This window comes from Setaria viridis, chromosome 9 (assembly GCF_005286985.2).
Source record: "Setaria viridis chromosome 9, Setaria_viridis_v4.0, whole genome shotgun sequence".
Taxonomy (NCBI): Eukaryota; Viridiplantae; Streptophyta; class Magnoliopsida; order Poales; family Poaceae; genus Setaria; species Setaria viridis.
Window position 1 is genome coordinate 21877864 of NC_048271.2, and position 14162 is coordinate 21892025.

At 43.6% G+C, this 14162-nt stretch overlaps 1 protein-coding gene across 1 annotated transcript; it reads right to left on the reverse strand.

Moving 5' to 3' along the window:
- Nucleotides 1-190: 190 nt before the first annotated feature.
- LOC117839315 (protein PHYTOCHROME-DEPENDENT LATE-FLOWERING) lies at nucleotides 191-9109 on the reverse strand. The gene is made up of 12 exons (XM_034719618.2): nucleotides 8834-9109; nucleotides 7793-7868; nucleotides 7642-7706; nucleotides 7434-7511; nucleotides 6063-6143; nucleotides 5498-5659; nucleotides 5052-5150; nucleotides 3647-4971; nucleotides 2564-2784; nucleotides 2350-2477; nucleotides 2190-2228; nucleotides 191-2106 (listed from the first exon to the last, which is right to left on the reverse strand). Exons 1-12 carry the CDS (start codon nucleotides 8969-8971, stop codon nucleotides 556-558), a joined length of 3963 nt encoding a protein of 1320 aa, XP_034575509.1. The 5' UTR covers nucleotides 8972-9109; the 3' UTR covers nucleotides 191-555.
- Between the last annotated feature and the right edge of the window lie 5053 nt (nucleotides 9110-14162).

Below are 14162 nucleotides of genomic sequence, written 5' to 3' on the forward strand. Positions count from 1 at the left end.
CAGATAAGTCGATAACACACCAAAAAAAAAAACGATCACACGATGTAAGCACTGTGGCAAGAATGTTAATGCTGCATTCTACCATCAAAAGGAACATGACAGATTGGACCACAAATTATGTCAACTATTTTATCTAGATTACAATGTTATTGGAATCTGCACATTTGCAGAATCTCAATACATTACAAGATAAAAAACATAGCAAACTTTACTGAGCAAATGATGATGCTTGTTAATAAGCACAATGAATACATATCAGTTCCACAATTTTGATTATATAATTTAAACGTGAAACGAGAACCGTCCAATCAAACAATGCTTGCCCCTAGCTATCCACTACTGAGATCCTACACACCATTCCTACTAACTACAGTCTACAACATCAAAATCCAAGCATAGAGCTCCTCCACAAATTATCATCTATGGGCTATAACTTATAACACAATCCATTGACCCCATTTACCACAACAAACATGAAAATGCAGTGATCTTGGCCGGTGTTTACACCTTCCTTTATTGTATAGGCCAAAGAAGAGAACCAAGTATTTCCAGTTACTACATGCTACCAGGACCTCCCTTATTTGCACCTTGAAGTTGCTCCATCGGAGAGTTAGCAATGCTGTTGACCGACCCATGGGTCTGGGAGCTCAACTGCGGGCTTGGGGGTGGGCCTGGAGTGGCTACAGGGTTTGCCACATTATTGCTCATTTGCTGCAGAGTTCCTGAGCTCAACTGGGGGCTCATTGCAGCATGCTGACCCATTTGCTGTGGGCTTATCTGCTGCTGCTGCTGCATCATCATCGACTGCTGTGAGCCAGCAGGTGAGCCCACCTGCGCCTGCTGTAACGGAGACCCCATTTGTTGTTGTTGCTGCTGCTGTTGCTGCTGCTGCTGCTGCTGCTGCTGCAGCTGTTGTTGCAGCTGCAGCTGCTGCTGCTGTTGCATCTGTTGCTGTTGTTGTAGCTGCTGCTGCAGTTGTTGCTGCTGCTGCTGCTGTGGGTTCTGTTGGAGCTGCTGTTGTTGCTGCGGATTCTGTTGGAGCTGCTGCTGCTGCTGCAACTGCTGCTGGAGCTGCATTTGCTGTTGGGCGTTCAGCTGAAAGTTACCTCCTGGCATCTTTGGAGGGCCCATAGAAGACATCATGGCCCGCTGCAAGGGGTTAAGGTTGCTTCTATTTAGCGGATGGCCCATCATGGACAAGCCAGCTGAACTTGGAAGGATTGGAGAGCTGCTTCCAGGCATTCCAACCATTCCAGTCTGCGGATACATGCCTGCTGCCCTTTGCTGTGCAGCCAAACGCATCTTGGCAATAGCAGCAGGGTTCATACCTGGCCGAAGTCCAGCTGCAGCAAGGTTGGATGCCATTCCCATGTTCATTGTATTGGAACTGTTGCCTAAGCCTGACATCGATCCCATGGGGGAGGATATTGGACGCACGTTGCCCATTCCCATAACATTTCCTAGGCCACCGAGACCGACGACATTGTTAACCATATTGCCCATGTTCATGGCTGAGCCAAGCCCCATCATCACTTTCCTAGACATAGGTTGTTGCTGTTGTGCCTGCTGCTGTAGCATCTGAAGCTGCAAGGAAGTCGGAGTAGCCTTATTGTTCCCCATTTGACTTGAGCCCATCGGGAGATTTGAGCCAGGCCCCAACATCTGAGATAAAGGGCTCGTTGGTAGAAGTTGAGGTCTCTGCATCTGGTTGAGTGGAAGAGATGATGGTTGCTGCATCTGTGCTTGAGCATTTTGCTGCAGTGGTTGCTGCTGGGGCTGCTGTTGCTGTGGCTGCTGAACCAAAGTTTGGTCAAGTTGCTGGCTCCTCGGAGGCATGGCTGCCCCTTGCATATACCCTTGCTGCATTGCTAGAACCTGGTTGCTATTTGCAGATGAAAGCATCCTGTTGACAGGAAGCTGTTGCATTGGTGGTCCAGGTGCCACATTTGCATGGGCTGCAGCATTAAGTTGCTGGCTTACACCTCCCTCTTGCTTCACGTCACTTGCTAAGTTGTCTGGTAAAATTCCTGATAGTGTATTGAGGTTAGCAGGAGGGGTGCCACGCACAACTTTATCTTCAGCTTTAGAATGCCCATCTTGCAACATCTAGGGTTTGTTCATGGAGAGGCCAAAAATCAGAACACTAACATAGCATCTACTATTCGAGTCTTTAGGTTAATTGACCTTACCAGGGGAATAAGCTGCTCTGCCAGCAAGTCAGCATAGTACTGCCAGAGCAAACAATTGAAAGTTAGGACAGAAATGCAACAATTGAATAGTATGACATAGTGTTTCGGGGACACTATGCTATGAACGGCAATAATCAAAACATGAGAGATAACAACAAACCTTCGTCGGTAATATGAATACACAATCATATGAATTCGGACCATCAAAATCTTCTAGATCTCCATATTGCATTCTAACAGTTTCATCAGGCATTTCCTTGAAAACAACCTGGAATGGCCTTGCATGACCTGTGACAATGTAAATTAAATTAATTGAAGGTGCTGTGGTTTTTCTTCACTGGAGACCTTATTAGCAAAACATTTGTAAAACATACCTTGGTACATGCGGTTCGAGCTCACAAAGTTTATTACCCTAGTCTTGCACGTGTTTATTGTTCCACTAATCATAGAATTGCAAAGAGGTCTTATTGTATCTATATAGTCCTCAGTATGGAAACAACTGGAGAGACATCTTGCTACATCTTGGCTTGCATTGATCATGGGTTTCCTTTGAGGTATCTTATCAACCTTGTTCTTCTTACTGTGAAGCTGGTACCTGCAGCAGAATAAATCAGCAATTATAACTACATAAAAAAAATACTATCACAATGCAACGGCCAAGAGAGATATTTAAAATCTTCCACCACGACCAAATCTCCATGTCAGCTATATAACATTTTATAATAAGATCTATATTGGATAAAAAACATGTATGCATCGTGACTTTTCACCTCTAGCCTAACCCAACTTGCTTGGGACTAAAAGACTTTACTGTTGTTGTTGTTGTTTTGTTGTTGTTGTATATGCATTGCTGACTTTGCTTCTCAAAGTGCTATACTCACCTCTAGCCTAACCCAACTTGCTTGGGACTTAAAGACTTTACTGTTGTTGTTGTTGTTTTGTTGTTGTTGTATATGCATTGCTGACTTTGCTTCTCAAAGTGCTATACTTAAATGAACTTAAAGGCAAACATATATACAAAATGACAAATCAAGTTGACTATAATCCACACTCGTAATAACAGATTAAAGCTCAGGCAAATGAGATTTTAGTACAAAAAATTTAGACTTGCAAAGCTTTCTCCAGGTTTTTTATTTTGTTGAGAAATTCCAGTCACAGGAAAAGGTGCTTTACTTCTTTACCGTATATTTGTTAAATAGTTACTTAGGTAAAAAATGATGATAACTTAAGTGAAACAGTTTATTTGCACATTCTGGGTTGACACTTTGTGGCCAAAGGAAGTAATAGAGTTGGATATCAACTCTAAAATAGCCTATATGTCAAATTCACATAGCGCAACTCAAAACTTCCTACAAAGTGCTTCCCATAACAGACTTCCAAAGAAATGAAGAATAGAAGGGGAGGTGACACTAAACCCAAAAAAAAATTGTTAGCATATATCGAATATTATGCCATACCGATGGGAAAGATTATCAATTTTTGCAAATTTATCCAGGATTGCTTGGTCACCCATAGGTGCAGTCCCAATCGATGGGCTGCTAGCATTCAGTGGGGCGTGCATATTTGAAACACTGGCTGGAGACCCAACAGCACTAACAGGTGGTTGAGTTTTAGGGACAGAATTTGTTTTTCTCTTTGAAGGAGCAACAGCAGGTTGCTGTATTCTGTGCATAGAATCACTTGGGCTGGAAGCTACAGAAGGGTATCCAACAGCAGCATTGGAATTTGCAGCAAATTTATCTTTCTGTGCCCCAATTACAGCCGATGTCACAGCAGAGCCAAACTGACCACCCATTGAACTGCTTGATATCTCCCCTGATTTAGAGGACACCGGAGACTGGACCATTGGACCAGAAGGGGCACGGGAGCTAGGTGCTATCTTTCTTCTTTGAATTATTTCTTCTTTTTTCAAGTCCTTCTCAGCTGCAAACCGAGTATTCTGCCACTGTGCCATGTTTGGAACATTATTTCTTGCTGTTGATTGCTGTGATAAATGCTGAGCCTGAGGTTGCTGTTGATCCAGCACAGAATTTTCAGGTGCCATAGATTGCAATGCGTCTTTCGACCTATCAGAACCATCCATTTGCTCTTGCTTAGCACCATATCTTAAACCTTGCTGATTGAAATAGAAGGAAGATCCTGAATCTTGCATGTTGTTCATCATCGAAGGAGGATATCGCTGACCACTCAATGAAGAAGCATACTGCATCCCCTTGACATCTAATTGTGGATGCAATTGTGGGTTCTTCCATTGCATTTCCTGCCCACCAAGGGGTTGAGGCCTTATATGCTGCTGCTGTACATCATCAATACCGCCAGTTGGCTTTATTCTCTTAGGATCTTGAAGCGGAGCATCTTGCATTTCCCTCTTCACAGATAGAAGGCCATTGGCAGTGTCATTGTAACCAATCATGCTCTGAGGAGACGAAATGCTTGGATTGATTGCAGAAAAATTGGCAGGTGATCCTGCCACACGATCATTACCAACAGCTGAATAACTTACATTTTGCTGTATACCAGATTGGGATAACAGCATTCTGTTAGCATCTTGTGAACAGTTATTTGGTCTAAGTAGCTGAGAACCACCCGAAATATTTTGGATGGTAATGTTATCGACAACCTGGTGAGCTGCATTACCACCTGTGATGCCCGTCTCATCTGCTTTGGCATTTTCAGGCAACCTATCAATGCAAACCTTTTTACCATGAGACATGTTACTGGATGTGACGATAACTTCAGGATTTTGCCTCAGCCTCCTCTTTTTTCCGATACCAAGGCTCAACTGCAAGAAACACAAGAGCCTTAGCTTGCACCAAGATAGACCTACCATGGTAGTATTTTCTGTTCAGCATGCATGCGTACCTTATGAGGAATAGGATCCTGACAAAGTCGATCCAGTTTAGGAGTAGGGTCTAAGCAAAGTTCTGGTTGTAGGGCTCTCACAATACGAGCCTCAGCTTCCTAGAGAAACACATATAGCATAAGAGTCCATATAGTTCAGCAAAATCAAACACATGAACTGAAATTTCAGGTCCCCCTATTTCAGCAAAATTTCATTTAGATATCCAACAATACATTATTTCACATTTAATTTGTTGTATCATGCTATTCCTGTGTTACTAGTCAGTTATTGAAGAACTGGCTTTTAAATTACGAGGTATTAACTACTCAACAACAAATTTCAATCAATACATTCTCAGATAAACAATTGCTTAAAGATATTAGAGTAAAGAAAACTGGGAGTACAGATGCAAAAATGAGCCATGTTGAAAGTCACACTAACAGAATGTTACCACAATAATACTTACCACAAAATCCCTGTAACTCCAGGAATCATCAGATAGAAGCGTAATGTCTTTTACAACATTCTCAAAGGTCATCCGCAGTCGTACTTTATTTATGATGGGTAGTCCTAGCTCAGAAGATGATGCAGGAACTTGATTGGATACATGCTTCCGGTAGTCACGTATCTAGAAAGAATTCTCATTACTTCTATTGTTTGTGTAATATGAAACAATAGAAAGATAAGGTGTAGGACAATGATGTACTGCTAAAGAATCAATGGCCTCTTATCAATAAGGTCACATGATGTTTCACAGTAATGCATAATGATTGTTAAAAGTTTTTACGAATAAGCCTTCCCTGGTAGGTTGGCACAATGTACTGCTTGCAATAAAGCTAGCCAAACTTACAGTTTTCCTTTTTAAAGGAAGGATTTCTCCCATCTAGGGTAAACATTCTGTACAGAAAATGTGATGGTATGATTGTTGACTATCAAAGAGAAATCAAGCACGAATTCCAAAAGGTTTTAGCATGTTACAGTTCAAGAACATTGAATGCATACCATTTCTTAAGTGTGATAAAACAACTGACCTCACAAACAACAGATCCATTATAGTACTTGCTTGGTATCTCATCAAGAATATCGCCAGGCAGCCTCCCAGCTTCAATAGCCTGCAGATCATGAGGAAACTCATGTAATTGTAATTAGAGTCATATAACATGATTAACATGTTATTAGTTTTTGCGAGCTGATAGGATAAACCTGGTCAAATCAGTTAGGGCTTAGGAGACCAACAAAAACAAAGCAGAAAATAATTGTCTTGTGCACAAAAAGGTCAGTGCACTATTGAGAAACATTGCCACTCATAGTATAGTAGTATATGAAAATGATCATCCACAGCAAACTTGAACCACAGGATGCTTAGGTAAAAACTACAGGGTCACACAAGTGTTGTAGTCATGTTCTTATAGATGAACAAAGCTTCATCACCATGTAGAGGTGCTGATATGAAAACTTTTTTGAAACATTCTTCGGGTTTTTTTTAGATGGGACTCAACATTCTCAGTTGAGAGCGCAAAAGGAATATGCGCTAGTTCATCATACACAATAGGATATTGTTATGTTGGTTTCTTTTCCAATCTAATTTTATAATTTCACACCAATCTGAAAATATTTTCAGGTTTGCATAAAAAATATTGATGCAAATATGGTATCGGCGCTGCTAGCGCTCGGACGTCCGAGGGGAAATTTCCCATCGGATGCTCCGACGAAACATTAAAAATTACCTAGTGCAACATTAGAGGTCATTGTATGCAACATGAAAAAATAATGTGTAAAAATGACTACGCCGTTCAACTCTGGGATAGAAAATTCCCACCGCAACATGAACACTATATTTCATGCAACATTCACTGTGAAACATATAAAAACAATAGTTGCAACATCAATGCTAAACTATTGCAACATATGTCGAGGCGTCCGATTTTTTTTGAAGATTCCGGACGCCTGTTCTGTAGCATTACCGATATGGTATAGAAATTTTCCCAGCCAAAGTTGTAGTTTATCCCAACTATTCGCGTTCAAATTTGGTAAAGCACAATATACATGTTTTGCAGTGTGCCTCATTGGTTTGAAGAATGAAATAAATAAATTGGAATGAATATATTAGGACAGAATCTCACTGGTATCTTAAAATCACCTGATATTTGTATCTGACTGATTGGCATAAAATATTGCCCCAACTCTACCTCTACCCCTATTGTGATGTACAATAATTCTTATGTCAAGCATATTCAAATCTGCATTCGTCTTAAAGATTAAGCAAATGTAAAATGAACCCAATTGGTCCATTTTGACCCCTAATTTGGCTCTAAATTTTATCCACAACATTGCATACACTATGGACATGCCATCAGAGTACAAAACTAAAAAAACTCGAAACCAAGCGATACCATACTTACAGAGAATAATTTTTCTGATGCTCTATCATAGGGATGCAGTGTTTTGCCATCCTGAATTGAGGTCTGGCTGGGATCCATCTGAAGATACATGTATTTATGTCAGGAATGTATTCGTGGTTCAATGTTTTTCTCTCAAAATTCAAGAAAAACAATGCAGCAAGAGTAATTATCGAAACAATGCCACAAACAACTCCTGAAGAAAACTCACAGATGCTGATTTTGAAATGAGATAGCCTCTGTCATAGAGGCTGAATGTGAAAGAAACCTCATGCTCTGCAATACAATGTTGAATGCTTAATATGAAGCATAAATACTAGAACTGGTACAAATAAAACATTTTCTTCAATTATTAATCGTACCTGGCAAAATTTCCCTGGTGCACACTGGTGAAATTTTGATGCCATTGACATCTTTTGCTCTCTCCACAAAGCCATCCTGTATAAAGAGATTAAATGAGCATTCTATCACAGGAAAAGCAAGTTATCATGAACAAAAGAACATTACAAAATCAAAATCAAACAAACAAACTACATAATAAAAAAGCTAAAAAAGTCCCTTCGCCGAACCATTTTGAGCTAAAAAAAAGATCTGGTAACGACATTTGGACCCTCTAGCATTCGCTTGAAGTCTAACACCAAGATACATTTATCCAAGCCAACACTTGTTTATTTCACCTTGCAATACCACAAAGGGTGAACCCAAATGGTATGGCTTGGCTCCCAACTAAAATTATATGCTACTCAAAACTAGAGCAACAATCCATGTGGGTTAAATGACAATCAAAGCGAGGATAATTCAGAATGAGCAATTGATTAGGGTATTTCATTTCATCACTATATAAACACTTCTTTGGTCCATAGTGGAGTCCTAGCAGCCCAAATTCCTTTCCTCTAAATTCAGTTGCCCACAGCCCAACTGAAGCACATACGCAACCAAGAAAACGAGCTTTCGCACAAATTAATTGCACAGAGAAAAAAGTACCCACAAACCACCCTCAGACTGGCGCAGAGTTCGATCTGCAACGAAGAGCACAAACCCTCTGAAAATTCAATTGAATATCCAATGGGTCCAAAGGACTTGACCATTCCGAAAGGCAACGTGATTGGGCGTCGAACAGAAGCTTTCGAGTCGAAATCACCCGAAAGATTCGACCTTCTTGTAAACCCGAAAGATTCGACCTTCTTGTAAACCCGAAAGATTCGACCTTCTTGTAAATCGATGAAAATTCGCCGGGGAAAAACATCAAATCCCAAATAGAAACTCGATTTTTCATCAGTTCCGCACACAAAGCTCCCGTCTTTACGCATCCAGATCCCCACCCCCGCCGTTGCCACCCAGACCATCTCGCAGCGAGACAGAAACCCCAGCCCACAAGAGAGAGAAAGTACCGAGCGCCTCACCTCGCGCCTTGAATCGGACACGGACCCCTCCGTCTCGGCCGCGGCCGGCTTTTCCGCCTGCGACGGCGCGGCGGACGCCGAGCGAGCGGCCGGGTGCACGCGGACGCCGACCTTGGACAGCTTGAACGAGATCCCCATCCCCACGGGGGGGCGCCGCCCCGCGGCGACGACCTAGGCTTCCTCACAAGCAACCTCCGCCGCCGTCTCCCTCACCGCCGATGAGCTCGGGCAAGCGAGGGGGTTAGAGAGAGAAGAAAGAGGAGAGGGGAGAGGACGTGTAATGAGGTGAGCTCGGTGTACGGGGACGCAGTTGTATTGCTCTGGCAGGGATTGCGCGTGTCACTGACATGCGGGGTCAAGATTCAAAGGGACGAGACGTGGGCCTTGGCGGCAGCGTGAGCTGGTGTATGGGCCGGAGTTGTGGGCTGAGTTTATTTGTGGAGGGAAGGAAGGTGGTGGATGACTCGCTCGCTTGCGTGCGTGAGACTTCGTTCGGGGCTTGTGCAAGAAACCCCCCTTCCTGCTTTATATTCTTGAGACGTCCAATAGAGTGGCACTGACATTGTGATGATTTTTAGGGTTAACAGTTCAATAACGGTGTTATCCTGTGCGAAGAAAATGTTCATATATACAGTATCGTAGTAATAACTTTCACATAAATCAATCCATATTTTGACGTAATTTATGACTAACACACCGAAATACGCTAAATCGTGCGTACATGAAAATTACTTCAGAAAGCCGTTGCCTCGAAACCGGTCGGACTTGTTCAAGCGCTAAATCCACCACTTAGAGGGATCCCGTGAGGGATGGTGCGTCTAAAGTTGCGTTGAGATCCGCATGTCACTTAGAGCTTCCTCAACCGTCGTAGAAATGAAGAAGGAAGAGAAAGTAGGGGTTGGAAAAGATTAGAATTTGGAGATAAAAAGTAAATGTACTTGTAAGGAAAATGCTCTAGGCATAGTGATTTTGATGATTAATGACAACATAGTCACTAGGACTAATGTGTTTGCAAGATCTATCTTTGTAGATGGTTTATAGATCCCAATGATGAATTCCAAAGCAATCAAAATGAGAATTAAAAGAAAGACTTAATATTTTTAAGGCATCCAAATGATGGTAATGAAGTCGGAACAAAAACATACGAAGAATTGAAGCAAATCCTACTGAAGACAATGCACCGACGTAACCGCCGATTCATACGGTAATCACTGGGGAGGTCACCGAATCAGTCGGTGACCACAGGAACAGTAGCAGGACCAAGATAGGCGCATGGACCATGTGCACCGATTCATTTAGTGTGAGCAGTGGGTCACCATCGAATCATTCGGTGTGATCAGTTCGGCTCACGATCGGCTCAAATTCAGCTCTAGGGGTTTTGAAGTTTATTTATGGTCTCACCAATTCATATGGCGAGAACAGTTACCAGAGCGATGAATCAATCGGTGAACGAAAGCATGTGAAGACTGGCTCAGGGGTCACCGACTCATTCAGTGATGCCCTTCATGTATCACCGAATCAACACCTATCTAGATTTGGGCGAGATTTGCACACCTCCTTATTATCAGTGCTTGCAGGTACCAAGAGTTGCAGATATACTATTGAAGAGATATAATTGGTGATGTTATAATTCACGGTCTACAAATTAATTAAGTTAATATAATTGCAGATTAAAGGCTAAATATATAGTTTTGGAGCGTAAAATGCAACACTATCATATACAAACTCTTAGCCCTTTCTTCTTCCAACGCCGAACATAGAAACTCTCCTAACCTTATCAGAGAGAGGAAATTCAGGGAAGAAAATTAGGTGCATCCAGCATGCAAAACGCATCCGATCACTATTAGAAATATGAGTATTCGTCCTTGACGTTAGCACCGAACGGCTTTTCATCCGGTACTAACACGCGAAATTAGTACCGGGTAGAAATTTTCGGTCCTCGAAGGCCTTTTAATACCGGGTAATAACACCAGTACCCTGTGGAGTACCATTTAGTACCGGTCAATAACACTAACCGGTACTAAATGGTGACATTTAGTACCAGGCGGTGTTATTTCCTGGTACTAAAGGCCTCTCTACGGGTTACTTCAAAAGGAAAGTATATCTAACTCAATCACATGTGTTGTGTAGGTGAGATAGTAAGGAAGGTTCGCACGAGGCTTGAGGTTGTGGGTTCGAATCCCACAGACTGCGCACGTGCATATTATGCGTGAAATTCGAGTGACTTGTGACTTGGGACTTGCGGTGATGCGTGTGTGCGGAGACCTCTCGGCTGTTCATAAATTTTGTACCGGGTACTAAATGGCGTATTTAGTACCGGGTATGACATGGAATTTTGTACCGAACAAGTGATACCGATCAGGCACTTTGGTATTAAGAGTGATAGTTTCGGGACAGTTATAAAATTCTCACTCGACTCGAATAACAAAAGAAAGGAAAAATTTTTAAAGTAAAATTAAGGTCTTTGCTTCTACTTGTAGCATTCTTTCTTTTAGGTAAAAGAAAGCTAAAAAAAGAAAAGTATGATTTTTTTTCAATCAATTCGAAAGTCGAATAAACAGAATATATGAATTTATCTCTAATCCTCACGTTCCATTGATTTAGAAATGGATATTTGCAGATCAGATAAAGTAGAAAATTCGAGTCCCTATGCGTAGAATGAAAACCGTGATACTCAGTATTAAGGAGGGTTCCTGACCGGTACTAAAGGTCGATTCTCCACTAGTGGATGCATACCCAACGCATGGAACTCGACTCCATCCAACGGATCGCGTCCTGCGGAGAGTCTCACGAGCTCCCGACTCCTCCACACGCGGAGAACCTCGCCCCAGCTCAGCTCCCTCCCCAGCCCAGCATCCAGGCAATCTCGGCTCGCTTGGTTTTCCCTGTCGTCGCCGCTGCCTTCCTCCTCCCACGGTCACCAGTCACCAGGACACCTGCCGCCACGCCGCCAGCGCGGGCACGCACACGCACTTGCAAGTCACCGCGTACCTTATCTGCCCCTATCCGTCGTCCAAAGCGGATCTAAAGGCTCCCAGTGTTTCCCAGCTCTGCCAAACACCTAAAGACTTGTCCTTTTCAGCCTGCGGTACAAAACAACCACACCGCCGGCGGGCTCGCTCTCTCGCGCGGCCGAGCGGACCCATGCCGTGCCGCGAGGAAGGAAGGTTCGGCCGCCGCCAGGAAGGCCAGAAGAAGAGGAAGGAGAGCCGAGCCGCCTCCGGCGCTTCTTGACGCGAGGGAGGCGGGCTGCCTCCGCGACGCAGATAAAGAGACGGTGGAGGTCGTCGCCGCCGCCTCCCAGAACAGCTCCGCGAACCAGGGCAAAACGGCTAGGATTTCGACTACTTTGCAGCAAGGAAGCAGCCGGAAGGGGATTTTTTTTAATGGAAGCCGAAGGCAATTCGAGACCGTTCCTTCTATTGCACGGACTGGCTCCAGATGCCATCGTGCTCTGCCCAGGAGGAGAGGAAGGTCCGCGCCGGGCCACCGTGGAGGGGGTCTCCCGCGCTGCCTCTCCCGGGAGAAGATTGGTGGAATTGATCATGACAAAACTCCAGAGGACAGATCAAATTATTTTGCATTATGGACTGACAAATCGAATTTCGGAGAATATAGAGAGGAAGCTCGTAGCGGTCGCGCGGCACGACGATTGCCATGTGCTGCTGCATCCTATCCGCTGTTGTCGAGCTCCTGCACTTCAACGCATCCTATAGCTGTGCCAAGCTTGCTCTCCGGCACGCTACACTCCAGCGGCCGCGAATGACATGTCTGTCGTGGCCATGCAGCGCCCCAACGAGACATGTCTGTCATGGTCGCACTTTTTCAGCCTGTTTGGCTGGACTTATAAGCTGGCTGAAAAGTTGAAACGACTGATTTGTTGTGGGAGAAAAACACTGTTCGGTGGTTGATAAGCCGGCTGATAAGCTGAAGCGAACAAAGTGTTTAATTATTTTCTTTGGGTACGAGATTACGTGTTTAGCAAGAAGAAGCATTATTATTCCGGACGAAAACGCGTACTCCACCGGCCGGTCCGTCGCAACCGACCGAGCGAGAGCACGGCACCTGCGCTCGCCTCGCTACTTGTATACTCCCTCCGTACTGGTATTAGAAGTCCTTTAGGACATGATTGTGCTTACCGAGGAGTCATTAATTAGGGGTAAGTTCTCCCTATCTACCCCTATTAAATGCAATTGCGGTATGTTTCATATGAGAAACAAACCAACGGTGGACTGGCTAGGCCAGTGTGGTGGGCGTGGGGACCATCGCGGTGCAAGTTTGATCCCCTACCGCATCATATTTTTTGCTTGTTTTTGTTTTGCATGTGTTTGCATGGCACTGTGCGGGACGTGCACGCTGGTGCCTGGGCGCGTCTTTTTCCGTTTTTCCGTCGATGGCGCGCTTCATTTTTTTGCGTTTCGTTGAACGCGCGCTGGACGCCTAGCTGCGCTCTCACTAGACGTTTTGCCGCGCTAAGTTTGTATTTATACGCCTGGTCGGCTGTAAATTAACAAGCACAAACAAAACACCCGCATTTATACCTTCGATCTAAACGTGCCTGTACCGGAAGCTGAAGAAGGCAACGCTGGGTTAGACCTCAACGAGCCTGTACTGGAGGATGATAATGACATCAGTAAGTTTGCTTCCTTGCTTTTCGACTGAGCCTGTACCGGAGGATGATAATATTTTTTTTTGAAATAGAACATGTTGCCGAGGCTAATGTTCAAGTGCACCACCGAAGGAAAGAGATGTCAGAAGATTTGAGAAAGCAAGTTTATCAAGCGTTGTTGGCTAGAAGCAATAACGGGATACTCCATAAGAAAGATACCCAGATTATTGCTGATCGATTTGATCTACACCTTTGGACAATTCAGCGCACATGGAGGAGAGGTAAAACACAACTTGCAAACTCCATCCCGGTTGTGGTCTCTAGTTTAAAAAATGGTAGAGTTGGTTGTAAGGCAATTCCTATTGATTAGGAAACCTTGCGTGACATTCCTCTGAAGGAGGGGATGACTATACAAGATGTTTGTGCCAAACTAAACATTAGCAAATGGAAGGTGCAAAGGTATTTGAGAAGAGGTTTGCTAAGGCGCCATTCTAGTAGCATCTAGCCCTATCTCACTGAAGGTAATAAAAAGACTAGGTTAAAGTGGTGTATTGACATGATTGAGAGGGGGTTGAGTGGTGATCCAAGATTTAAGGATTTTTTTGACTTTGTCTTCATTGATGAAAAAGGGTTCTACCTCACCCAAAAATCTGAAAAGTATTACTTGCTCCCCGAAGAAGACGATCCACATAGGACTTGTAAGAACAAAAACTACATCCC

Coding starts and splice junctions, on each gene's coding strand:
- LOC117839315 (XM_034719618.2), bottom strand. CDS start 8,971: ATGGGGATCTCGTTCAAGCTGTCCAAGGTCGGCGTCCGCGTGCACCCG. Junction 4,972..5,051: donor AGGATCCTATTCCTCATAAG/GTACGCATGCAT, acceptor TGTTTCTTGCAG/TTGAGCCTTGGTATCGGAAA. Junction 2,229..2,349: donor TATTCATATTACCGACGAAG/GTTTGTTGTTAT, acceptor TTGCTCTGGCAG/TACTATGCTGACTTGCTGGC.